Source organism: Ascaphus truei, unplaced genomic scaffold (genome assembly GCF_040206685.1).
Source record: "Ascaphus truei isolate aAscTru1 unplaced genomic scaffold, aAscTru1.hap1 HAP1_SCAFFOLD_426, whole genome shotgun sequence".
NCBI classification, from domain to species: domain Eukaryota; kingdom Metazoa; phylum Chordata; class Amphibia; order Anura; family Ascaphidae; genus Ascaphus; species Ascaphus truei.
The window spans coordinates 72359-99430 of NW_027456757.1; the positions used below are offsets into that span (position 1 = coordinate 72359).

Consider the following 27072-nt stretch of genomic DNA (forward strand, 5'->3'; position numbering starts at 1 on the left):
AAGCCGGTGTAGGGATATGTGTAGTGGAGCAGCAGAAGAGGAGCGGTGACAGAGGTAGGTGCTATGGGAAGCCGGTGTAGGGATATGTGTAGTGGAGCAGCAGAAGAGGAGCGGTGACGGAGGTAGGTGCTATGGGAAGCCGGTGTAGGGATATGTGTAGTGGAGCAGCAGAAGAGGAGCGGTGACGGAGGTAGGTGATATGGGAAGCCAGTGTAGGGATATGTGTAGTGGAGCAGCAGAAGAGGAGCGGTGACGGAGGTAGGTGCTATGGGAAGCCGGTGTAGGGATATGTGTAGTGGAGCAGCAGAAGTGGAGCGGTGACGGAGGTAGGTGCTATGGGAAGCCGGTGTAGGGATATGTGTAGTGGAGCAGCAGAAGAGGAGCGGTGACGGAGGTAGGTGATATGGGAAGCCAGTGTAGGGATATGTGTAGTGGAGCAGCAGAAGAGGAGCGGTGACGGAGGTAGGTGCTATGGGAAGCCGGTGTAGGGATATGTGTAGTGGAGCAGCAGAAGTGGAGCGGTGACGGAGGTAGGTGCTATGGGAAGCCGGTGTAGGGATATGTGTAGTGGAGCAGCAGAAGAGGAGCGGTGACGGAGGTAGGTGCTATGGGAAGCCGGTGTAGGGATATGTGTAGTGGAGCAGCAGAAGAGGAGCGGTGACGGAGGTAGGTGCTATGGGAAGCCGGTGTAGGGATATGTGTAGTGGAGCAGCAGAAGAGGAGCGGTGACGGAGGTAGGTGCTATGGGAAGCCGGTGTAGGGATATGTGTAGTGGAGCAGCAGAAGAGGAGCGGTGACGGAGGTAGGTGCTATGGGAAGCCGGTGTAGGGATATGTGTAGTGGAGCAGCAGAAGAGGAGCGGTGACGGAGGTAGGTGCTATGGGAAGCCGGTGTAGGGATATGTGTAGTGGAGCAGCAGAAGTGGAGCGGTGACGGAGGTAGGTGCTATGGGAAGCCGGTGTAGGGATATGTGTAGTGGAGCAGCAGAAGAGGAGCGGTGATGGAGGGAGATGAGTCTGATAGCAGTCTATTTTGGATGATTGGAGTTTGGAGAGGCGGACTGGAGGAATGCCAACTAGGAGAAGATTGCAGTAGTCAAGGCCGGACGTGTGTGAGTGATAAGATTGTAGAATTATTGATAGTTGGGTGTACGGGTGACAGTGAGGGAGAGTTTGGGTGTAGGGGTGAGAGTGAGGGAGAGTTTGGGTGCAGGGGTGAGAGTGAGGGAGAGTTTGGGTGCAGAGGTAGCAGTGAGGGAGAGTGTGGGTGTAGGGTTAACAGTGAGGGAGAGTTTGGGTGTAGGGGTGACAGTGAGGGTGAGTTTGGGTGTTGGGGTGACAGTGAGGGAGAGTGTGGGTGTAGGGGTGACAGTGAGGGAGAGTGTGGGTGTAGGCGTGACAGTGAGGGAGAGTTTGGGTGTAGGGGTGACAGTGAGGGAGATTGTGGGTGTAGGGGTGGCAGTGAGGGAGAGTGTGGGTGTAGGGGTGGCAGTGAGGGAGAGTTTGGGTGTAGGGGTGACAGTGAGAGAGAGTGTGGGTGTAGGGGTGGCAGTGAGGGAGAGTGTGGGTGTAGGGGTGGCAGTGAGGGAGGGTTTGGGTGTAGGGGTGACAGTGAGGGAGAGTGTGGGTGTAGGCGTGACAGTGAGGGAGAGTGTGGGTATTGGGGTGGCAGTGAGGGAGAGTGTGGGTATAGGGGTGGCAGTGAGGGAGAGTGTGGGTGTAGGGGTGGCAGTGAGGGAGAGTGTGGATGTAGGGGTGACAGTGAGGGTGAGTTTGGGTGTAGGGTTGACAATGAGGGTGAGTTTTGGTGTAGAGGTGGCTGTGAGGGAGAGTGTGGATGTAGGGGTGACAGTGAGAGTGAGTGTGGGTGTAGGGGTGACAGTGAGGGTGAGTTTGGGTGTAGGGGTGACAGTGAGGGAGAGTTTGGGTGTAGGGGTGACTGTGAGAGAGAGTGTGGGTGTAGGGGTGGCAGTGAGGGAGAGTGTGGGTGTAGGGGTGGCAGTGAGGGAGAGTGTGGGTGTAGGGGTGGCAGTGAGGGAGAGTGTGGGTGTAGGGGTGACAGTGAGGGAGTGTCTGGGTGTAGGGGTGACAGTGAGGGAGAGTGTGGGTGTAGGGGTGACAGTGAGGGAGAGTTTTGGTGTAGGGGTGGCAGTGAGGGAGAGTTTGGGTGTAGGGGTGACAGTGAGGGAGTGTGTGGGTGTAGGGGTGACAGTAAGGGAGAGTGTGGGTGCAGGGGTGACAGTGAGGGAGAGTGTGGGTGTAGGGGTGACAGTGAGGGAGCGTGTGGGTGTAGGGGTGACAGTAAGGGAGAGTGTGGGTGTAGGGGTGACAGTGAGGGAGAGTGTGGGTGTAGGGGTGACAGTGAGGGAGCGTGTGGGTGTAGGGGTGACAGTGAGGGTGAGTTTGGGTGTAGGGGTGGCAGTGAGAGAGAGTGTGGGTGTAGGGGTGGCAGTGAGGGAGAGTGTGGGTGCAGGGGTGACAGTGAGGGAGAGTGTGGGTGTAGGGGTGACAGTGAGGGAGAGTGTGGGTGCAGTGGTGACAGTGAGGGAGAGTGTGGGTGTAGGGGTGACAGTGAGGGAGAGTGTAGGTGCAGGGGTGACAGTGAGGGAGAGTGTGGGTGTAGGGGTGACAGTGAGGGAGAGTGTGGGTGTAGGGGTGACAGTGAGGGAGAGTGTGGGTGTAGGGGTGACATTCAGGGAGAGTGTGGGTGTAGGGGTGACAGTCAGGGAGAGTTTGGGTGTAGGGGTGACAGTGAGGGGGAGTTTGGGTGTAGGAGTGACAGTGAGGGAGAGTTTGGGTGTAGGGGTGACATTGAGGGGGAGTTTGGATGTAGGGTGACAGTGAGGGAGAGTTTGGGTGTAGGGGTGACAGTGAGGGGGAGTTTGGATGTAGGGTGACAGTGAGGGAGAGTTTGGATGTAGGGGTGACAGTCAGGGAGAGTTTGGGTGTAGGGGTGACAGTGAGGGAGAGTTTAGGTGTAGGGGTGACAGTGAGGGAGAGTTTGGGTGCAGGGGTGACAGTGAGGGAGAGTTTGGGTGTAGGGGTGACAGTGAGGGAGAGTGTGGGTGTAGGGGTGACAGTGAGGGAGAGTTTGGGTGCAGGGGTGACAGTGAGGGAGAGTGTGGGTGCAGGGGTGACAGTGAGGGAGAGTGTGGGTGCAGGGGTGACAGTGAGGGAGAGTGTGGGTGCACGGGTGACAGTGAGGGAGAGTTTGGGTGTAGGGGTTACAGTGAGGGAGAGTTTTGGTGTAGAGGTGACAGTGAGGGAGAGTGTGGGTGTAGGAGTGACAGTGAGGGAGAGTTTGGTTGTAGGGGTGACAGTGAGGGGGAGTTTGGATGTAGGGTGACAGTGAGGGAGAGTGTGGGTGTAGGGGTGACAGTGAGGGGGAGTTTGGATGTAGGGGCGACAGTGAGGGAGAGTGTGGGTGTAGGGGTGGCAGTGAGGGAGAGTTTGGGTGTAGGGGTGACAGTGAGGGAGAGTTTGGGTGTAGGGGTGACAGTGAGGGAGAGTGGTGTGGGTGTAGGTGTGACAGTGAGGGGGAGTTTGGATGTAGGGGTGACAGTGAGGGAGAGTGTGGGTGTAGGGGTGGCAGTGAGGGAGAGTTTGGGTGTAGGGGTGACAGTGAGGGAGAGTGTGGGTGCAGGGGTGGCAGTGAGGGAGAGTTTGGGTGTAGGGGTGACAGTGAGGGAGAGTTTGGGTATAGGGGTGACAGTGAGGGAGAGTGTGGGTGCAGGGGTGACAGTGAGGGAGAGTGTGGGTGTAGGGGTGACAGTGAGGGAGAGTTTGGGTGTATGGGTGACAGTGAGGGAGAGTTTGGGTGTATGGGTGACAGTGAGGGAGAGTTTGGGTGCAGGGGTGAGAGTGAGGGAGAGTTTGGGTGCAGAGGTAGCAGTGAGGGAGAGTGTGGGTGTAGGGTTAACAGTGAGGGAGAGTTTGGGTGTAGGGGTGACAGTGAGGGTGAGTTTGGGTGTTGGGGTGACAGTGAGGGAGAGTGTGGGTGTAGGGGTGACAGTGAGGGAGAGTGTGGGTGTAGGCGTGACAGTGAGGGAGAGTTTGGGTGTAGGGGTGACAGTGAGGGAGAGTGTGGGTGTAGGGGTGGCAGTGAGGGAGAGTGTGGGTGTAGGGGTGGCAGTGAGGGAGAGTTTGGGTGTAGGGGTGACAGTGAGAGAGAGTGTGGGTGTAGGGGTGGCAGTGAGGGAGAGTGTGGGTGTAGGGGTGGCAGTGAGGGAGGTTTTGGGTGTAGGGGTGACAGTGAGGGAGAGTGTGGGTGTAGGCGTGACAGTGAGGGAGAGTGTGGGTATTGGGGTGGCAGTGAGGGAGAGTGTGGGTGTAGGGGTGGCAGTGAGGGAGAGTGTGGGTGTAGGGGTGGCAGTGAGGGAGAGTGTGGATGTAGGGGTGACAGTGAGGGTGAGTTTGGGTGTAGGGTTGACAATGAGGGTGAGTTTTGGTGTAGAGGTGGCAGTGAGGGAGAGTGTGGATGTAGGGGTGACAGTGAGGGAGAGTGTGGGTGTAGGGGTGACAGTGAGGGTGAGTTTGGGTGTAGGGGTGACAGTGAGGGAGAGTTTGGGTGTAGGGGTGACTGTGAGAGTGTGGGTGTAGGGGTGGCAGTGAGGGAGAGTGTGGGTGTAGGGGTGGCAGTGAGGGAGAGTGTGGGTGTAGGGGTGGCAGTGAGGGAGAGTGTGGGTGTAGGGGTGACAGTGAGGGAGAGTTTTGGTGTAGGGGTGGCAGTGAGGGAGAGTTTGGGTGTAGGGGTGACAGTGAGGGAGTGTGTGGGTGTAGGGGTGACAGTAAGGGAGAGTGTGGGTGCAGGGGTGACAGTGACGGAGAGTGTGGGTGTAGGGGTGACAGTGAGGGAGCGTGTGGGTGTAGGGGTGACAGTAAGGGAGAGTGTGGGTGTAGGGGTGACAGTGAGGGAGAGTGGGTGTAGGGGTGACAGTGAGGGAGCGTGTGGGTGTAGGGGTGACAGTGAGGGTGAGTTTGGGTGTAGGGGTGGCAGTGAGAGAGAGTGTGGGTGTAGGGGTGGCAGTGAGGGAGAGTGTGGGTGCAGGGGTGACAGTGAGGGAGAGTGTGGGTGTAGGGGTGACAGTGAGGGAGAGTGTGGGTGCAGTGGTGACAGTGAGGGAGAGTGTGGGTGTAGGGGTGACAGTGAGGGAGAGTGTGGGTGCAGGGGTGACAGTGAGGGAGAGTGTGGGTGTAGGGGTGACAGTGAGGGAGAGTGTGGGTGTAGGGGTGACAGTGAGGGAGAGTGTGGGTGTAGGGGTGACATTCAGGGAGAGTGTGGGTGTAGGGGTGACAGTCAGGGAGAGTTTGGGTGTAGGGGTGACAGTGAGGGGGAGTTTGGGTGTAGGAGTGACAGTGAGGGAGAGTGTGGGTGTAGGGGTGACAGTGAGGGGGAGTTTGGATGTAGGGGCGACAGTGAGGGAGAGTGTGGGTGTAGGGGTGGCAGTGAGGGAGAGTTTGGGTGTAGGGGTGACAGTGAGGGAGAGTTTGGGTGTAGGGGTGACAGTGAGGGAGAGTGGTGTGGGTGTAGGTGTGACAGTGAGGGGGAGTTTGGATGTAGGGGTGACAGTGAGGGAGAGTGTGGGTGTAGGGGTGGCAGTGAGGGAGAGTTTGGGTGTAGGGGTGACAGTGAGGGAGAGTGTGGGTGCAGGGGTGGCAGTGAGGGAGAGTTTGGGTGTAGGGGTGACAGTGAGGGAGAGTTTGGGTGTATGGGTGACAGTGAGGGAGAGTTTGGGTGTATGGGTGACAGTGAGGGAGAGTTTGGGTGCAGGGGTGAGAGTGAGGGAGAGTTTGGGTGCAGAGGTAGCAGTGAGGGAGAGTGTGGGTGTAGGGTTAACAGTGAGGGAGAGTTTGGGTGTAGGGGTGACAGTGAGGGTGAGTTTGGGTGTTGGGGTGACAGTGAGGGAGAGTGTGGGTGTAGGGGTGACAGTGAGGGAGAGTGTGGGTGTAGGCGTGACAGTGAGGGAGAGTTTGGGTGTAGGGGTGACAGTGAGGGAGAGTGTGGGTGTAGGGGTGGCAGTGAGGGAGAGTGTGGGTGTAGGGGTGGCAGTGAGGGAGAGTTTGGGTGTAGGGGTGACAGTGAGAGAGAGTGTGGGTGTAGGGGTGGCAGTGAGGGAGAGTGTGGGTGTAGGGGTGGCAGTGAGGGAGGGTTTGGGTGTAGGGGTGACAGTGAGGGAGAGTGTGGGTGTAGGCGTGACAGTGAGGGAGAGTGTGGGTATTGGGGTGGCAGTGAGGGAGAGTGTGGGTGTAGGGGTGGCAGTGAGGGAGAGTGTGGGTGTAGGGGTGGCAGTGAGGGAGAGTGTGGATGTAGGGGTGACAGTGAGGGTGAGTTTGGGTGTAGGGTTGACAATGAGGGTGAGTTTTGGTGTAGAGGTGGCAGTGAGGGAGAGTGTGGATGTAGGGGTGACAGTGAGGGAGAGTGTGGGTGTAGGGGTGACAGTGAGGGTGAGTTTGGGTGTAGGGGTGACAGTGAGGGAGAGTTTGGGTGTAGGGGTGACTGTGAGAGTGTGGGTGTAGGGGTGGCAGTGAGGGAGAGTGTGGGTGTAGGGGTGGCAGTGAGGGAGAGTGTGGGTGTAGGGGTGGCAGTGAGGGAGAGTGTGGGTGTAGGGGTGACAGTGAGGGAGAGTTTTGGTGTAGGGGTGGCAGTGAGGGAGAGTTTGGGTGTAGGGGTGACAGTGAGGGAGTGTGTGGGTGTAGGGGTGACAGTAAGGGAGAGTGTGGGTGCAGGGGTGACAGTGACGGAGAGTGTGGGTGTAGGGGTGACAGTGAGGGAGCGTGTGGGTGTAGGGGTGACAGTAAGGGAGAGTGTGGGTGTAGGGGTGACAGTGAGGGAGAGTGTGGGTGTAGGGGTGACAGTGAGGGAGCGTGTGGGTGTAGGGGTGACAGTGAGGGTGAGTTTGGGTGTAGGGGTGGCAGTGAGAGAGAGTGTGGGTGTAGGGGTGGCAGTGAGGGAGAGTGTGGGTGCAGGGGTGACAGTGAGGGAGAGTGTGGGTGTAGGGGTGACAGTGAGGGAGAGTGTGGGTGCAGTGGTGACAGTGAGGGAGAGTGTGGGTGTAGGGGTGACAGTGAGGGAGAGTGTGGGTGCAGGGGTGACAGTGAGGGAGAGTGTGGGTGTAGGGGTGACAGTGAGGGAGAGTGTGGGTGTAGGGGTGACAGTGAGGGAGAGTGTGGGTGTAGGGGTGACATTCAGGGAGAGTGTGGGTGTAGGGGTGACAGTCAGGGAGAGTTTGGGTGTAGGGGTGACAGTGAGGGGGAGTTTGGGTGTAGGAGTGACAGTGAGGGAGAGTGTGGGTGTAGGGGTGACAGTGAGGGGGAGTTTGGATGTAGGGGCGACAGTGAGGGAGAGTGTGGGTGTAGGGGTGGCAGTGAGGGAGAGTTTGGGTGTAGGGGTGACAGTGAGGGAGAGTTTGGGTGTAGGGGTGACAGTGAGGGAGAGTGGTGTGGGTGTAGGTGTGACAGTGAGGGGGAGTTTGGATGTAGGGGTGACAGTGAGGGAGAGTGTGGGTGTAGGGGTGGCAGTGAGGGAGAGTTTGGGTGTAGGGGTGACAGTGAGGGAGAGTGTGGGTGCAGGGGTGGCAGTGAGGGAGAGTTTGGGTGTAGGGGTGACAGTGAGGGAGAGTTTGGGTGTAGGGGTGACAGTGAGGGAGAGTTTGGGTATAGGGGTGACAGTGAGGGAGAGTGTGGGTGCAGGGGTGACAGTGAGGGAGAGTGTGGGTGTAGGGGTGACAGTGAGGGAGAGTTTGGGTGTATGGGTGACAGTGAGGGAGAGTTTGGGTGTATGGGTGACAGTGAGGGAGAGTTTGGGTGTAGGGGTGACAGTGAGGGAGAGTTTGGGTGTAGGGGTGACAGTCAGGGAGAGTTTGGGTGTAGGGGTGACAGTGAGGGTGAGTTTGGGTGTAGGGGTGACAGTGAGGGAGAGTTTGGGTGTAGGGGTGACTGTGAGAGTGTGGGTGTAGGGGTGGCAGTGAGGGAGAGTGTGGGTGTAGGGGTGGCAGTGAGGGAGAGTGTGGGTGTAGGGGTGGCAGTGAGGGAGAGTGTGGGTGTAGGGGTGACAGTGAGGGAGTGTCTGGGTGTAGGGGTGACAGTGAGGGAGAGTGTGGGTGTAGGGGTGACAGTGAGGGAGAGTTTTGGTGTAGGGGTGGCAGTGAGGGAGAGTTTGGGTGTAGGGGTGACAGTGAGGGAGTGTGTGGGTGTAGGGGTGACAGTAAGGGAGAGTGTGGGTGCAGGGGTGACAGTGAGGGAGAGTGTGGGTGTAGGGGTGACAGTGAGGGAGCGTGTGGGTGTAGGGGTGACAGTAAGGGAGAGTGTGGGTGTAGGGGTGACAGTGAGGGAGAGTGTGGGTGTAGGGGTGACAGTGAGGGAGCGTGTGGGTGTAGGGGTGACAGTGAGGGTGAGTTTGGGTGTAGGGGTGGCAGTGAGAGAGAGTGTGGGTGTAGGGGTGGCAGTGAGGGAGAGTGTGGGTGCAGGGGTGACAGTGAGGGAGAGTGTGGGTGTAGGGGTGACAGTGAGGGAGAGTGTGGGTGCAGTGGTGACAGTGAGGGAGAGTGTGGGTGTAGGGGTGACAGTGAGGGAGAGTGTGGGTTCAGGGGTGACAGTGAGGGAGAGTGTGGGTGTAGGGGTGACAGTGAGGGAGAGTGTGGGTGTAGGGGTGACAGTGAGGGAGAGTGTGGGTGTAGGGGTGACATTCAGGGAGAGTGTGGGTGTAGGGGTGACAGTCAGGGAGAGTTTGGGTGTAGGGGTGACAGTGAGGGGGAGTTTGGGTGTAGGAGTGACAGTGAGGGAGAGTGTGGGTGTAGGGGTGACAGTGAGGGGGAGTTTGGATGTAGGGGCGACAGTGAGGGAGAGTGTGGGTGTAGGGGTGGCAGTGAGGGAGAGTTTGGGTGTAGGGGTGACAGTGAGGGAGAGTTTGGGTGTAGGGGTGACAGTGAGGGAGAGTGGTGTGGGTGTAGGTGTGACAGTGAGGGGGAGTGTGGGTGTAGGGGTGGCAGTGAGGGAGAGTGTGGATGTAGGGGTGACAGTGAGGGTGAGTTTGGGTGTAGGGTTGACAATGAGGGTGAGTTTTGGTGTAGAGGTGGCAGTGAGGGAGAGTGTGGATGTAGGGGTGACAGTGAGGGAGAGTGTGGGTGTAGGGGTGACAGTGAGGGTGAGTTTGGGTGTAGGGGTGACAGTGAGGGAGAGTTTGGGTGTAGGGGTGACTGTGAGAGTGTGGGTGTAGGGGTGGCAGTGAGGGAGAGTGTGGGTGTAGGTGTGACAGTGAGGGGGAGTGTGGGTGTAGGGGTGGCAGTGAGGGAGAGTGTGGATGTAGGGGTGACAGTGAGGGTGAGTTTGGGTGTAGGGTTGACAATGAGGGTGAGTTTTGGTGTAGAGGTGGCAGTGAGGGAGAGTGTGGATGTAGGGGTGACAGTGAGGGAGAGTGTGGGTGTAGGGGTGACAGTGAGGGTGAGTTTGGGTGTAGGGGTGACAGTGAGGGAGAGTTTGGGTGTAGGGGTGACTGTGAGAGTGTGGGTGTAGGGGTGGCAGTGAGGGAGAGTGTGGGTGTAGGGGTGGCAGTGAGGGAGAGTGTGGGTGTAGGGGTGGCAGTGAGGGAGAGTGTGGGTGTAGGGGTGACAGTGAGGGAGTGTCTGGGTGTAGGGGTGACAGTGAGGGAGAGTGTGGGTGTAGGGGTGACAGTGAGGGAGAGTTTTGGTGTAGGGGTGGCAGTGAGGGAGAGTTTGGGTGTAGGGGTGACAGTGAGGGAGTGTGTGGGTGTAGGGGTGACAGTAAGGGAGAGTGTGGGTGCAGGGGTGACAGTGAGGGAGAGTGTGGGTGTAGGGGTGACAGTGAGGGAGCGTGTGGGTGTAGGGGTGACAGTAAGGGAGAGTGTGGGTGTAGGGGTGACAGTGAGGGAGAGTGTGGGTGTAGGGGTGACAGTGAGGGAGCGTGTGGGTGTAGGGGTGACAGTGAGGGTGAGTTTGGGTGTAGGGGTGGCAGTGAGAGAGAGTGTGGGTGTAGGGGTGGCAGTGAGGGAGAGTGTGGGTGCAGGGGTGACAGTGAGGGAGAGTGTGGGTGTAGGGGTGACAGTGAGGGAGAGTGTGGGTGCAGTGGTGACAGTGAGGGAGAGTGTGGGTGTAGGGGTGACAGTGAGGGAGAGTGTGGGTGCAGGGGTGACAGTGAGGGAGAGTGTGGGTGTAGGGGTGACAGTGAGGGAGAGTGTGGGTGTAGGGGTGACAGTGAGGGAGAGTGTGGGTGTAGGGGTGACATTCAGGGAGAGTGTGGGTGTAGGGGTGACAGTCAGGGAGAGTTTGGGTGTAGGGGTGACAGTGAGGGGGAGTTTGGGTGTAGGAGTGACAGTGAGGGAGAGTGTGGGTGTAGGGGTGACAGTGAGGGGGAGTTTGGATGTAGGGGCGACAGTGAGGGAGAGTGTGGGTGTAGGGGTGGCAGTGAGGGAGAGTTTGGGTGTAGGGGTGACAGTGAGGGAGAGTTTGGGTGTAGGGGTGACAGTGAGGGAGAGTGGTGTGGGTGTAGGTGTGACAGTGAGGGGGAGTTTGGATGTAGGGGTGACAGTGAGGGAGAGTGTGGGTGTAGGGGTGGCAGTGAGGGAGAGTTTGGGTGTAGGGGTGACAGTGAGGGAGAGTGTGGGTGCAGGGGTGGCAGTGAGGGAGAGTTTGGGTGTAGGGGTGACAGTGAGGGAGAGTTTGGGTGTAGGGGTGACAGTGAGGGAGAGTTTGGGTATAGGGGTGACAGTGAGGGAGAGTGTGGGTGCAGGGGTGACAGTGAGGGAGAGTGTGGGTGTAGGGGTGACAGTGAGGGAGAGTTTGGGTGTATGGGTGACAGTGAGGGAGAGTTTGGGTGTATGGGTGACAGTGAGGGAGAGTTTGGGTGTAGGGGTGACAGTGAGGGAGAGTTTGGGTGTAGGGGTGACAGTGAGGGAGAGTGTGGGTGTAGGGGTGGCAGTGAGGGAGAGTTTGGGTGCAGGGGTGACAGTGAGGGAGAGTGTGGGTGCAGGGGTGGCAGTGAGGGAGAGTTTGGGTATAGGGGTGACAGTGAGGGAGAGTTTGGGTGTAGGGGTGACAGTGAGGGAGAGTGTGGGTGTAGGGGTGGCAGTGAGGGAGAGTTTGGGTGCAGGGGTGACAGTGAGGGAGAGTGTGGGTGCAGGGGTGGCAGTGAGGGAGAGTTTGGGTATAGGGGTGACAGTGAGGGAGAGTTTGGGTGTAGGGGTGACAGTGAGGGAGAGTGTGGGTGTAGGGGTGGCAGTGAGGGAGAGTTTGGGTGCAGGGGTGACAGTGAGAGAGAGTGTGGGTGCAGGGGTGGCAGTGAGGGAGAGTGTGGGTGCAGGGGTGGCAGTGGAAGGGGGAAAGAGGTAAGTTTGGGTGAGAAGAGCAGAGAGCCTTGTGGGGCCCACAAAAGAAAGACGGGGTGAATGAGGAGATCTAAATAAAACCTCTTGTGTATTAGTATCCAGGACTGTATATAAGAACTGTATATAAATCTCATGCAGGGAGCGCTCTGTTTCCAGGCAGAAAGTATATAAATCCACCAAACACATACAGAGTCACTTTAACTGCCATGTATTCTCTCTCTCCCCCTCCCCTCTGGCCCTGGCTCTCCCCCTTCTCCCCTCTGGCCCTGGCTCTCCCCCTTCTTCCCTCTGGCCCTGGCTCTCCCCCTTCTCCCCTCTGGTCCTGGCTCTCCCCCTCCCCCTCTGGATCTCTCCCTCCCCATCTGGGTCTGGCTCTCCCCCTCCCCATCTGGCCCTGGCACTCCCCCTTCTCCCCTCTGGCCCTGGCTCTCCTCCTCCCCTCTGGCCCTGGCACTCCCCCTTCTCCCCTCTTGCCCTGGCTCTCCTCCTCCCCTCTGGCCCTGGCACTCCCCCTTCTCCCCTCTGGCCCTGGCTCTCCTCTTCCCCTCTGGCCCTGGCTCTCCTCCTCCCCTCTGGCCCTGGCACTCCCGCTTCTCCCCTCTGGCCCTGGCACTCCCCCTTCTCCCCTCTGGCCCTGGCTCTCCTCTTCCCCTCTGGCCCTGGCTCTCCTCCTCCCCTCTGGCCCTGGCTCTCCCGCTTCCCCTCTGGCTCTCCCTTTACCCCTCTGGGTCGGGCTCTCCCCCTTCTCCTCTGACTCGTGCTCTCTTTCCCCTCCCGGGCGCTCCCCCCCCCCCCCTCTCTGGCATTCCCCCCCCCTCTCTGGCACCCCCCCTCTCTGGCACTCCCCCCCCTCTCTGGCACTCCCTCCCTCTCTGGCGCCTCTCTCTCCCTCAATCAAATCAAATCAGCTTTATTGGCATGACGAAAGAACATTTCAGTGTTGCCAAAGCGTGAATAATAGTGGGTGGGGGACTATAATTACACGAATACTAGGCGGTAGGGTATAATGATTGCAGGGTATATGGGTAACAGTTTCGTGCAGGGGTGTGGGGGTTAGTGGACGTCTCTCAGCTTGTGGCAGGTGCTGATATAGTGGCAGCCAGTTCTGCGCGGGTTTCATCTTCTCCCAGGAGGATCGCTATTTGTTGGGTCTCTTCTGTATTTTTAAAGTTCTGGATAACAGCAGTGAGTTTCTCTAGGTGGGCACTCCTCACTTCAGAGTATTGTGTGCAACGCAACACGAAGTGCGTTTCATCTTCTATCACTCCTACCTCACATCGCTGGCACAGTCTCATCTCCCGGGGCTTCCAGTTCTGTCTGTGTCTGCCTGTGTCTCTCACACACCTCTCCTACCTCACATCGCTGGCACAGTCTCATCTCCCGGGGCTTCCAGTTCTGTCTGTGTCTGCCTGTGTCTCACACACCTCTCCTAGCTCACATCGCTGGCACAGCTTCATCTCCCGGGGCTTCCAGTTCTGTCTGTGTCTGCCTGTGTGTCTCTCACACCTCTCCTAGCTCACATCGCTGGCACAGTCTCATCTCCCGGGGCTTCCAGTTCTGTCTGTGTCTGCCTGTGTCTCTCACACACCTCTCCTAGCTCACATCGCTGGCACAGTCTCATCTCCCGGGGCTTCCAGTTCTGTCTGTGTCTGTGTCTCTCACACACCTCTCCTATCTCACATCGCTGGCACAGTCTCACCTCCCGGGGCTTCCAGTTCTGTCTGTCTGCCTGTGTCTCACACGCCTCTCCTAGCTCACATCGCTGGCACAGTCTCATCTCCCGGGGCTTCCAGTTCTGTCTGTGCCTGCCTGTGTCTCTCACACACCTCTCCTAGCTCACATCGCTGGCACAGTCTCACCTCCCGGGGCTTCCAGTTCTGCCTGTGTCTGCCTGTGTCTCTCACACACCTCTCCTAGCTCACATCGCTGGCATAGTCTCATCTCCCGGGGCTTCCAGTTCTGTCTGTGTCTGCCTGTGTCTCACACACCTCTCCTGGCTCACATTTCTGGCACAGTCTCATCTCCCGGGGCTTCCAGTTCTGCCTGTCTCTCACACACCTCTCCTAGCTCACATCGCTGGCACAGTCTCACCTCCCGGGGCTTCCAGTTCTGTCTGTGTCTGCCTGTCTCTCTCACACACCTCTCCTAGCGCACATCGCTGGCACAGTCTCATCTCCCGGGGCTTCCAGTTCTGTCTGTGCCTGCCTGTGTCTCTCACACACCCTTTTTCACACAGCCCTTTTTCCTGTCTGTAATTGATGCCGGGGGTCTCCGGAGCTGATACTTGCACCGGAGCCCCCCGGCATGCATCCAAGGCAGGAAAAATGCATGTACAGCCCACTTCATTACCTTAGCGGCTAACCGCTAAGGCAATCAAGAGGTTAACCCACCGTGCCAGCTTTATTGTGGGTAGCGGGTGTGGGTGAAGGGGGTATTTGGCCCTGGGTGTGAGTTTAGGGCTTGCGGGGGGGTTGCGGGTGCACTTAACCCCTTCACGACCGTAGCAGTTAATACCGCTACGGTCATGAAGGGGCTAAGCCCTCCCGCTACCCACCCGCAAGCCCTAAACAACCACCGTTGGGGCTAATACCCCCTTCACCCACCCCCACTACCCACAATAAAAAATAATCACATAAACCAGCCCCACAATAAATAAATAAATATATATATATAACCAGTGGTTGACAAATCACCAAAAAATCTACTCGCCACACAAAAAAATCTACTCGCCACCTAGTACCAAACGTGTGCTGCTTGGGCCAATATTTACTCGCCCGGGGGTTAAATTCACTCGCCCGGGGCGAGCAAATGTATAGGTTTGTCGAACACTGTATATAACCCCAACAACCCCTAACATACACATATATGCACATCAATGATACTATAGGCCGGCGGGGGCCCTCGGGTGTTACCCGCAGGCCTGCAGTACCAATTATGTGCCCCCCCAAATTAATGTCTAAACACATACATACTTATAAAGAAATAACCCCCCCCCCCTTAACACATACAGTATAGTAATGGCCACAATTACTATTATCCACAAAGGGATAATAGTGAATGTGCCCATTTTAAATACATAAACAGCAATAAATACATTAAATACATATAGTACTCACCACCCATGTCCGGCTGCCACGATGAAGGCCATCCTCCTCTTCATCCTGCCCATGCCCCCTCCGCTGCTGCAAAACAGACACAAGAATGAAAACATCCAAAGTAATGTCCCCTAACCCCTTAATCACCATAGCGGTTTTTAACCGCTACAGTCATTAAGGGGTTAACCCACCCTCACCCACCACTCGGGACGCCTACATACCCTCCCACACTAACCCCCCACCCCGTGAGGCCTAACCACCCTCACCCACTACCCACAAGGGAGGCCTACCCACATACCGTTGGGGGACCCCCCCCACCCTCAGTACCCACAATAAAAACAATACAGTGACACATAATAAACATCATTATATTTATTAAATACATTACCCACCCCCTGTGCCCCCCCATAAATACAAGATTTATCCTTTTACATACAGGGTTCATACCCCAGCCCCACGCGAGTCCCCGGTGGGCTGGCGGGGCACCTGACAGACCTACAGGGTACCAGCAGCCCTTTTCAAACAGGTTCTGGAGGCCTGTTGGTGGGTCCTGCCAGCGCCATGGCCCCCAGGTGGTCTCCTTGGTCACCGTGGGCCACAATTGGGTCCCCACTGTAGGCCCAAGTATGTCTGGGAGCCCCGGGTCAGACCCACAGGTGTCTGCGGGGCCTCGAGTGGTTCCCACGGGGGTCTGGGGAACTCACAAGTGCTCACTACGGGTCCGCGGTGCCCCCACAGAAGTGGGACCACACATCTTCATCCCTGCACCTATGGGTCGGCGGTGCCCCCACAGATGTGAGGCCACCGCTTCATCCCCGCAGACTACGGGTCCGCGGTGCCCCCACAGATGTGAGGCCACCGCTTCATCCCCGCAGGTGTCACCTGTGGAACCACCAGCCTGATACCCGTGAGATACCCGAGGAGACCCGCAGGTGATCTCCAGAGGTCCCACGCAGAACCACGGAACAAACCCTGAATGTAAAACAAATAAACCTGGCCTATACATTCAATACATACACTAACACCTACAGTACAATAATGTGCAAAATAACTATTATCCAGATAGGGATAATAGATTATTTGCCCATTATTAAAAACATTAACTAGCATATTCAAATAAATAAAGTACTACTGACCTCATCAATTAGAAGTCTCCATCGCCAGCAACATCCTTGTCTTGCCCACAAAATACATAGCCAAAACAAAGCTAATACATTGCAATTACATTCAGATATCAATTAACCCCTTAAACACCTTATCGGATAATAACCGCAAAGGTAATTAAGGGGTTAAGGCACACTGGCCCGATACCCACCCTTCACCCATGAATTTGTACATTGGCTTCATCATGCAAATATATATATATATATATCTATATCTATCTATATATATATATATATATATATATAGAGAGAGAGAGAGAGAGAGAGAGAGAGAGAGAGAGAGAGAGAGAGAGAGAGAGAGAGAGAGAGAGAGAGAGAGAGAGAGAGATACACACACACATGATGAACCAATATACAAATAAATGTAGAAGGGTTATCAAACATGCTGTACTCAAAATAACAATTCTCCATAAAGACACACTACAATAAAATTAATTTCCTTTCATAATCCTAACTGAACTTACAATCACAATCATCAAATGCCAATCAAATACCTCTAATGCCAATCAACACATTGCATTTACATTGTATATATGATGCATACAATCTATGCAGCATATACATTCTGCAAATGAATGTTAACAATAACATTGCAAGCAAAATACAAATACCTCCAAACAAGTATACTATTTTATCCAATCCAGTAAACATAAATCAATTACCATTCATTAATGACATCCCTAAACAATATACATTCCATCCCTAACAATTAAACAATTAAAAAATTCAAGCCTTTAACATAACAATTTAGCCTGAGAAAAAATATATGTACCAACAAGAATACAAAATTGAAAACCAACGCTAACCCTGACCTCAAGAACACCATACAATATCAACAATTACATCTATCTAATTTTAAAATACTTTAAACACACAATAAAGCATAGCAGCATAGACAAATTAATTTAAAACACATCAAATCAAGCTTTTAAAACAACATCATTTCTTACCCTGTATGTATATATCTCTCTAGACATACATACATACAGTGGCAAGAAATGATATACCACAGATAATTAAATAAACATGTAAAGAAAAGAATTTTAAAAAATGAACAAGTTAAATAAAATACATTTCTTTAGTTCACTTGCCCCCACCGACTCCTGTTGAACTGGTTATTCACGTACAAAACCACCAGGCACAGGAACCCATAAAATAATAAACCATAAATAAATAAACATTAAACTAAAAATCCAAATCAATCCACGGGTCTTCTATTTGTAATCCATCTTCATCTGTATTTTTCTTTCTTCTATCTTCTTCCGGGGTCTTCTTCCCGTCTTCGGCCATGCCCTGGTCTTCTTCTTCTGTAGGAGGTCCTTCCTCCTCGGCGGCTGGCTTCAAAATGAGACGACATAGGCTTTTAAAGGCCTATGACATCACATTTTCGTCATGGTTCCCACGGCCCTGATTGGGCCGTGAAAACCATGTGTTTTGGCCGAGAAAAAAGACAAATGATGACGTCACTTAAAGGCAATGAAAGCACAGCCAATCAGAATGGCTTTGCTTCAATTGCCTTTAAGATGACGTAATGAAAAGAAACATGGCCGGCCTCACATGGTACGATAGCCAATCAGAGCGTGGGAAGTCTATCCCTACTCTGATTGGCTCTAGTACCATGTGACAGGCTTTCAATGACGTCACAACCGTTATCCCCCAAGCCTCTGTCACATGGTATACTAGAGCCAATCAGAGTAGGGATGGTGTTCCCACGCTCTGATTGGCTACCGTACCATGTGAGGCCGGCCATGTTTCTTTTCATGACGTCATCTTAAAGGCAATTGAGGCAAAGCCATTCTGATTGGCTGTGCTTTCATTGCCTTTAAGTGACGTCATCATTTGTCTTTTTTCTCGGCCAAAACACATGGTTTTCACGGCCCAATCAGGGCCGTGGGAACCATGACGAAAATGTGACGTCATAGGCCTTTAAAAGCCTATGTCGTCTCATTTTGAAGCCAGCCGCCGAGGAGGAAGGACCTCCTACAGAAGAAGAAGACCAGGGCGTGGCCGAAGACAGGAAGAAGACCCCGGAAGAAGATAGAAGAAAGAAAAATACAGATGAAGATGGATTACAAATAGAAGACCCGTGGATTGATTTGGATTTTTAGTTTAATGTTTATTTATTTATGGTTTTTTATTTTATGGGTTCCTGTGCCTGGTGGTTTTGTACGTGAGTAACCAGTTCAACGGGAGTCGGTGGGGGCAAGTAATGCTAAGTGAACTAAAGAAATGTATTTTATTTAACTTGTTCATTTTTTTAAATTCTTTTCTTTACATGTTTATTTAATTATCTGTGGTATATAATTTCTTGCCACTGTATGTATGTATGTATGTATGTATGTATGTATGTATGTATGTATGTATGTATGTATGTATGTCTAGAGAGATATATACATACAGGGTAAGAAATGATGATGTTTTAAAAGCTTGATTTGATGTGTTTTAAATTAATTTGTCTATGCTGCTATGCTTTATTGTGTGTTTAAAGTATTTTAAAATTAGATAGATGTAATTGTTGATATTGTATGGTGTTCTTGAGGTCAGGGTTAGCGTTGGTTTTCAATTTTGTATTCTTGTTGGTACATATATTTTTTCTCAGGCTAAATTGTTATGTTAAAGACTTGAATTTTTTAATTGTTTAATTGTTAGGGATGGAATGTAAATTGTTTAGGGATGTCATTAATGAATGGTAATTGATTTATGTTTACTGGATTGGATAAAATAGTATACTTGTTTGGAGGTATTTGTATTTTGCTTGCAATGTTATTGTTAACATCCATTTGCAGAATGTATATGCTGCATAGATTGTATGCATCATATATACAATGTAAATGCAATGTGTTGATTGGCATTAGAGGTATTTGATTGGCATTTGATGATTGTGATTGTAAGTTCAGTTAGGATTATGAAAGGAAATTAATTTTATTGTAGTGTGTCTTTATGGAGAATTGTTATTTTGAGTACAGCATGTTTGATAACCCTTCTACATTTATTTGTATATTGGTTCATCATGTGTGTGTGTATCTCTCTCTCTCTCTCTCTCTCTCTCTCTCTCTCTCTCTCTCTCTCTCTCTCTCTCTCTCTCTCTCTCTCTCTCTCTCTCTCTCTCTCTCTCTCTCTCTCTCTCTCTCTCTCTCTCTCTCTCTATATATATATATATACACTGGCGACACATTTAATTGCACTGCGGCCAGATCCGCAAGCCGGGAGATTTCCCGGCTTGCTAGTGGCCGCCCCTCGGCGTGCCGCGCGTCATAGACGCGCGGTCACGCGTCTTCGGGAGCGTGCGCCCCCTGCACGCGCGTCCAGGGGCTCCCCGAGGGAGCCCTGGTGTCCCGCGATCGCGGGACAGCGGCAGGGGGTTCCGGGGGACCCGGCGGACCCGGCAGCGGGAGGGAGAGCGCCCCGATCGGAGGGCGCTCTTCCGCTGCTTCGGCGCGCGCCCGTCACACTCGGGCGCGCGCCAGGCTACTGCTGCGGCACAGAACGGGCAAATGCTCGAATAAACTGTGCCGCAGCAGTATATATATATATATATTTGCATGATGAAGCCAATGTACAAATTCATGGGTGAAGGATGGGTATCGGGCCAGTGTGGCTTAACCCCTTAATTACCTTTGCGGTTATTATCCGATAAGGTGTTTAAGGGGTTAATTGATATCTGAATGTAATTGCAATGTATTGGCTTTGTTTTGGCTATGTATTTTGTGGGCAAGACAAGGATGTTGCTGGCGATGGAGACTTCTAATTGATGAGGTCAGTAGTACTTTATTTATTTGAATATGCTAGTTAATGTTTTTAATAATGGGCAAATAATCTATTATCCCTATCTGGATAATAGTTATTTTGCACATTATTGTACTGTAGGTGTTGGGGGGGGGGGGAGTGTATGTATTGAATGTATAGGCCAGGTTTATTTGTTTTACATTCAGGGTTTGTTCCGTGGTTCTGCGTTGGACCTCTGGAGACTACCTGCGGGTCTCCTCGGGTATCTCACGGGTATCAGGCTGGTGGTTCCACGGGTGACACCTGCGGGGATGAAGCGGTGGCCTCACATCTGTGGGGGCACCGCGGACCCGTAGTCTGCGGGGATGAAGCGGTTGCCTCACATCTGTGGGGGCACCGCCGACCCATAGGTGTGGGGATGAAGATGTGTGGTCCCACTTCTGTGGGGGCACTGCGGACCCGTAGTGAGCACTCGTGAGTTCCCCAGACCCCCGTGGGAAACACCCGAGGCCCCGCAGACACCTGTGGGTCTGAGCCGGGGCTCCCAGACATCCTTGGGCCTACCGTGGGGACCCAATTGTGGCCCACGGTGACCAAGGAGACCACCTGGGGGCCATGGCGCTGGCGGGACCCACCAATAGGCCCCCAGAACCTGTTTGAAAAGGGCTGCTGTTACCCTGTAGGTCTGTCAGGTGCCCCGCCAGCCCACCGGGGACTCGCGTGGGGCTGCGTTATGAACCCTGTATGTAAAAGGATAAATCTTGTATTTATGGGGGGGCACAGGGGGTGGGTAATGTATTTAATAAATATAATGATGTTTATTATGTGTCACTGTATTGTTTTTATTGTGGGTACTGAGGGTGGGGGGGGGGGGTCCCCCAATGGTATGTGGGTAGGCCTCCCTTGTGGGTAGTGGGTGAGGGTGGTTAGGCCTCACGGGGTGGGGGGTTAGTGTGGGAGGGTATGTAGGCGTCCCGAGTGGTGGGTGAGGGTGGGTTAACCCCTTAATAACTGTAGCGGTTAAAAACCGCTATGGTGATTAAGGGGTTAGGGGACATTACTTTGGATGTTTTCATTCTTGTGTCTGTTTTGCAGCAGCGGAGGGGGCATGGGCAGGATGAAGAGGTGGATGGCCTTCATCGTGGCAGCCAGAAATGGGTGGTGAGTACTATATGTATTTAATGTATTTATTGTTGTTTATGTATTTCAAATACACAGGGTGTGTATGTTGTTTATTGCAATGTTTATTGGGGGCAAATGTCCCCAATAAACATGCTATTCTGCCTTAACCCCTTCATTGCCTTAGCGGCTATCCGCTATGGTAATGAAGCAGCATTAATGTATTTTAATAATATTGTGCGGGAGCAGGGGGTCCCCTGAGCTGAACCGCATTGATTTGTGGCTCAGAGACCCCCTGCTTCCCGAGTTACAGGCCCCGGCTTGGGGCATCGGTTACAGTGTCGCCGCCATATTTATAGCGGGCACGTCGCGTATGGGGTGCTATAAAGATGGCGGTGACACTGCCACCCGATGACACATACCGGGGCCTGTAACTCGGGAAGCAGGGGGTCCCTGGTCTACAAAGCAACGCCGTTCAGCTCAGGGGATCCCCTGCCACAGTACACTATTATTAAAAATACATTCATGCTGCTTCGTTACCTTAGCACATAGCCGCAAAGGTAAGGAATGATTGTTTATTGATATGGGTGTTTTACTGATAGGGTAGATGTGCAGAGGGTCTCCGGAGCTGAACCGCTTTGGTTTTAGGTCCGGGGACCCCCTGCTTCCCGAGATACAGGCCCCTTTAAGGTGTGCCGGTATCCCTCTGCTTTGTTTACATTCCGCGTTCACGTGATCGGGACCTTTAAATGCAGAGGGATACCGGCACCTCATAAAGGGGTCTGTATCTCGGGAAGCAGGGGGTTCCCGGACCTGAAACCAATGCGGTTCAGCTCCGGAGACCCCCTGCACATGTACACTATCAGTAAAAGTTGTTTATAAATACTTTATTTTTTGCCGATGTTTGCGCTGAGAGACCGGCTTGTCTCTCTCTGCTGCAAACATCTATCGGTAGACAAGGCCTATCGGAAGGCTTATCGGGAGCCAGGCTGTATCGGCACAGGCTCATCGGCAGTTTTGCTTTCGCAGTGATTCGGCAGGGATCGGCATGTATTCGGCCCTTACTGAATACTGCGAGGGCAAATCGTCAAAAAAAGGCCTATCGGCAACACTTGCCGAAGAGATTTTATCGGGGCTTACTGCATGAGGCCCTTAATCTCAGTTCCAGACAAGTTGAGCCCAGGTGCTGAGGAGGATTCTAGGGCTGCTGCGAGCTTATTGATGTAGATGTTAAAAAGTGTGGGACTCAGGCTGCAGCGACACACACACACAGTGACACACACACAGTGACACACACACAGTGACACACACACAGTGACACACACCTTCTGTGGGACTCAGGCTGCAGCCCTGTCTAACTCCACGGCCTTGATGGAAGAAGTCTGTCCTTTTGTTATTTACTTTCACGCAGCATTTGTTTTCAGAGTACATACTTTTGATCGTGTCGTATGTTCTCCCCCCTATTCCGCTCTCTAGTATTTTCAGCAATAGGCCTGCTGCCAGATGGAGTCGAAGGCCTTTTTTGAAGTCCACAAAGCAAGCAAAGATGTTGCCCTTGTTGGTGTTGTGGACGTGCTTATTAATCAGGCTGTGTAGGGTATAGATGTGATCCGTGGTGCGGTGGTGTAGGGTGTAGATCCGTGGTGCGGTGGTTTGGCAGGAAGCCTGTCTGGCTCTTACTCAGTACACTCTGCTCTGTCAGGAAGGTGAGGATCCTGCTCTGTCAGGAAGGTGAGGATCCTGCTCTGTCAGGAAGGTGAGGATTCTGCTGTTGAATTAGTTTCCCCAGGGTGCTGCTGACACAGATTCCTCTGTAATTGGATGGGTCCATCCTGTCTCCTTTCTTGTGGATAGGGGTTATCAGTCCTTCGTTCCACAGTTCAGGGAAGTAGCCAGTAGTGAGGACCAGGTTGAACATTTTCAGTATTGCTTCTTGTATAGATGGATTGCTGTACTTCAGCATCTCATGTACAATGCCATCTGGTCCGCTGGCTTTCTTGGTTTTTATTAGTTGTATTTTTTCTTTTATTTCCTGGATTGTGATTGGTATGTCCAGGGGGTTTTGGTTATCTTTTATAGTGTTCTCCAGTGATGTTTGTTTGGTGAGGATTTGTTTTTGTTCTTGCGTCAGGTTTTCTTCTGGGATTTCTTGGTAAAGGTCCTCGAAGTAGTTTTTCCAGATGTTGCCATTCTGAATGGCCAGGTGTCTGTTATTCTGCTTTGTATCCAGATGTTTCCAGGTTTGCCAGAAAGTATTTTCATCTAATGCTTCTTCAATTCTTTCTAGTTTTTTGGCAATGTGGTTTTGTTTTTTCTTCCTTAGGGTGTGCCTGTAGTGCTTCAGGTGTTGGTGGTACCTCATTCGTAGTTCTGTATTGTTTGGGTCTCTGTGTTTTTGGTTTGATATTGTTCGCAGGCTTTTTCTAAGGGTGTTGCATTCCTTATCAAACCATTTTTCTTTGATTTTGTCATTTGTTGTTGGTCTGTTAGGGCTAGTTTTTTTCAGGTTTGATTTCTTTGCTATTAGATGGAATATTTTGTTGAGGTTTCTTACTGCCAGGTTTACACCGTGTTTGTTCTGCTCGTAGTTTGTGTCCTGGAAGCTTTGGAGGAGGTTTCCAACTTCTGAGCTGTTGATTGTTTCTGTGTATGTCGCGAGGCTCTGTTTTGTCCATTTGTAGGTGGCTTTCAGGCTATGAAGGTTGGAGATGGTTTTTTGTGGTGTGCTTGGTTGGTCTGGTCTCTTAATAAAGAGCAGGGTTTGATTGTGGTCTGATAGGGGTGATGCTGGTGTAACTATGAAAGCACTGATGGCTTGTGGGTCTATGTCGGTTATTGCGTAGTCCACTACGCTGCTGCCCAGCACAGAGCTATATGTGTATCTACCCAAAGAGTCTCCTCTCGTCCGTCCATTGATAATGTACAGTCCCAGACCGCGACACAGGTTTAGGAGCTCTTTACCATTTTTGTTTGTTGCGCTGTCGTAGCCGGTTCTTTGGCGTGTCACAGATCTCTCTTTCTCTCTGTCTCTATCTCTCTCTCTCTCTTTCTCTCTCTTTCTCTCTCAGGAGCCTGTGCTGAGTCAGGACGACATTAATCTGTTTTGTGATGGAGACTGGAGGCAAACTCTGAGCAAACTGAGCCGGGTGAGACCTTGTGTGTGTGCTAGTGCGAAGATATACGTGTGTGTGTGTGCTAGTGCGAAGATATACGTGTGTGTGTGTGCTAGTGCGAAGATATACGTGTGTGTGTGTGCTAGTGCGAAGATATACGTGTGTGTGTGTGCTAGTGCGAAGATATACGTGTGTGTGTGTGTGTGTGCTAGTGCGAAGATATACGTGTGTGTGTGCTAGTGCAAAGATATATACGTGTGTGTGTGCTAGTGCGAAGATATACGTGTGTGTGTGTGCTAGTGCCAAGATATACGTGTGTGTGTGTGCTAGTGCCAAGATATACGTGTGTGTGTGTGTGCTAGTGCCAAGATATACGTGTGTGTGTGTGCTAGTGCAAAGATATATACGTGTGTGTGTGTGTGTGTGCTAGTGCGAAGATATACGTGTGTGTGTGTACTAGTGCGAAGATATACGTGTGTGTGTGTGCTAGTGCCAAGGTATACGTGTGTGTGTGTGCTAGTGCCAAGATATACGTGTGTGTGTGTGTGCTAGTGCCAAGATATACGTGTGTGTGGGTGCTAGTGCCAAGATATACGTGTGTGTGTGTGTGCTAGTGCCAAGATATACGTGTGTGTGTGTGCTAGTGCCAAGATATACGTGTGTGTGTGTGCTAGTGCAAAGATATATACGTGTGTGTGTGTGCTAGTGCGAAGATATACGTGTGTGTGTGTACTAGTGCGAAGATATACGTGTGTGTGTGTGCTATTGCGAAGATATACGTGTGTGTGTGTACTAGTGCAAAGATATACGTGTGTGTGTGTGTGTGTGTGTGTGTGTGCTAGTGCGAAGATATACGTGTGTGTGTGTGTGTGCTAGTGCGAAGATATACGTGTGTGTGTGTGTACTAGTGCCAAGATATACGTGTGTGTGTGCTAGTGCGAAGATATACGTGTGTGTGTGTGTGTACTAGTGCGAAGATATACGTGTGTGTATATGCTAGAGCCAAGATATACGTGTGTGTGTGTGCTAGTGCGAAGATATACGTGTGTGTGTGTGCTAGTGCCAAGATATACGTGTGTGTGTGTGTGTGTGTGTGTGCTAGTGCGAAGATATACGTGTGTGTGTGTGCTAGTGCGAAGATATACATGTGTGTGTGTGTGTGCTAGTGCGAAGATATACGTGTGTGTGTGTGCTAGTGCGAAGATATACGTGTGTGTGCTAGTGCCAAGATATACGTGTGTGTGTGTGTGTGTGTGCTAGTGCGAAGATATACGTGTGTGTGTGTGCTAGTGCAAAGATATACGTGTGTGTGCTAGTGCGAAGATATACGTGTGTGTACTAGTGTCAAGATATACGTGTGTGTGTGTGTGTGTGTACTAGTGCGAAGATATACGTGTGTGTGTGTGCTAGTGCCAAGATATACGTGTTTGTGTGTGTGTGCTAGTGCGAAGATATACGTGTGTGTGTGTGTGTGTGCTAGTGCGAAGATATACATGTGTGTGTGTATGTGTGTGTGTGTGTGTGTGTGGTAGTGCGAAGATATACATGTATGTGTGTACTAGTGCCAAGATATACGTGTGTGTGTGCTAGTGCCAAGATATACGTGTGTGTGTGTGCTAGTGCGAAGATATACGTGTGTGTGTGTGTGTGTGTGTGCTAGTGCGAAGATATACGTGTGTGTGTGTACTAGTGCCAAGATATACGTGTGTGTACTAGTGTCAAGATATACGTGTGTGTACTAGTGCGAAGATATACGTGTGTGTGTACTAGTGCCAAGATATACGTGTGTGTGTGTGTGTACTAGTGCGAAGATATACGTGTGTGTGTGTACTAGTGCCAAGATATACGTGTGTGTGTGTGTGTGTGTACTAGTGCGAAGATATACGTGTGTGTGTGTGTATACTAGTCCCAAGATATACGTGTGTGTGTACTAGTGCTAAGATGTACGTGTGATGTGTGTGCGCTAATGCCTAATAGCTAGTGCGCTAATGCCAAAATATACGTGTGTGTGCTAATGCCAAAATATACGTGTGTGTGCTAGTGCCAAGATGTACGTGTGTGTGTGTGTGTGCTAGTGCCAAAATATACATGTGTGTTTGTGCTAGTGCCAAGATATACGTGTGTGTCACTGTGTGTGCTAGTGCCAAGATATACGTGTCTGTATATGTGTTACACGCCCTCTGGCTGTGTCTGTGTGTGTTACATGCTCTCTGGCTGTCTGTGTGTGTGTTACACACACTCTGGCTGTGTCTGTGTGTGTTACACACTCTATGGCTGTGTCTGCGTGTTACATGCTCTCTGGCTGTGTCTGCGTGTGTTACACATTTTCCGGCTGTGTCTCCGCGTGTTAAACGCTCTCTGGCTGTGTCTTTGTGTGTGTTACATGCTCTCTGGCTGTCTGTGTGTGTGTTACACGCTTTCTGGCTGTGTCTGTGTGTTACATGCTCTCTGGCTGTGTCTGCGTGTGTTACACACTCTCTGGCTGTGTCTGCGTGTGTTACACCCTCTCTGGTTGTGTCTTTGTGTGTGTTACACGCTCTCTGGCTGTCTGTGTGTGTGTTACACCCTCTCTGGCTGTGTCTGCATGTGTTACACCCTCTCTGGCTGTGTCTGTGTGATGGGAGAAGCGCTTAATAACACATTTATATTTCGTGGGTCCTGATTGAGCAGAACAGGTTGAGCAAAATAAACTGAGATTTATTCCCTTGATAGGCAAACACACGACAACTGCAGAATAAACTTAATAATTACACTCACGGGTAGAGAAACAGAGGATAATGTCCAGAAAAGTGCAAAGCACCAGAAGATTGTCCTTTAAAATGTAGTCCATTTGCAAATGGCCAAATAAATAGCCCCAGTCCAATCCTTCTGTGAATGTGCAAAGTCCTTTCTGGTTCTTTGGGGTTCGTTCTGGAATCCCCAGGGCTAACGAAATCCTGAAGCAGGGCAAGTTTCCTTGTTGCGATGTTTTTTAACCCCTTGCGTTCTGGAATTGTAGTCGCTGTACTTAGGTCTTATCCACTTGAAGAAATCAGGTAACAACAGCAACAGCAAAACAACACAGGAAAAACAACAACACAGGAATGAGGGGTACAGGCCTTTTTAAGGACAAGGGCCTGTGAAGTGTTACATTAGCCTCATCCGATTGGCAAGGAATTATCTTCCTCCTATCAGAACCTGCCATGTCACATGGGCAAATCCTACAGCCAGCCCAGGTAACTCTGAGCATGCTCAGTAAGCAGCTTGGTAGCACTGCTAAGTAAAAAGGGGCCATTCATTTCTGGGGACGCAATGTCTGGAGTTTGGTCCCAAGGTGTGAAATATCTAGGATGAGTAACAGGATCTGCTACTCAGAAACATCCTGATTAAGTGACACTTTATGACTCTGGGGTCTTTCATGTATGCATAACATTTGGTCCTTAATGCATTACAAAGGCAGGCAGAAAAAAACAGCATCCTGTACATTTTAACTGCACCAGAAAGGCACTTCATCAAAAATATATGTTTCCCTTATGACAA

At 52.0% G+C, this 27072-nt stretch overlaps 1 protein-coding gene across 6 annotated transcripts in view; it reads left to right on the forward strand.

The window, feature by feature from the left end:
* Positions 1 to 27072, forward strand: part of LOC142484018 (protein tyrosine phosphatase domain-containing protein 1-like) — a 110684-nt gene that overhangs the window by 65739 nt on the left and 17873 nt on the right. For 5 of the 6 annotated variants that reach the window (XR_012797533.1, XM_075583977.1, XM_075583981.1 and 2 more), the window contains one exon: positions 23509 to 23598. Coding sequence is in view for 5 of the 6 variants with exons in the window: in XM_075583977.1 (XP_075440092.1) it covers positions 23509 to 23598 (90 nt within the window). In the remaining variant the exon portion in view is untranslated. The remainder of the gene's footprint in view (positions 1 to 23508; positions 23599 to 27072) is intronic. The other variant, XM_075583980.1, reaches the window with a different exon arrangement.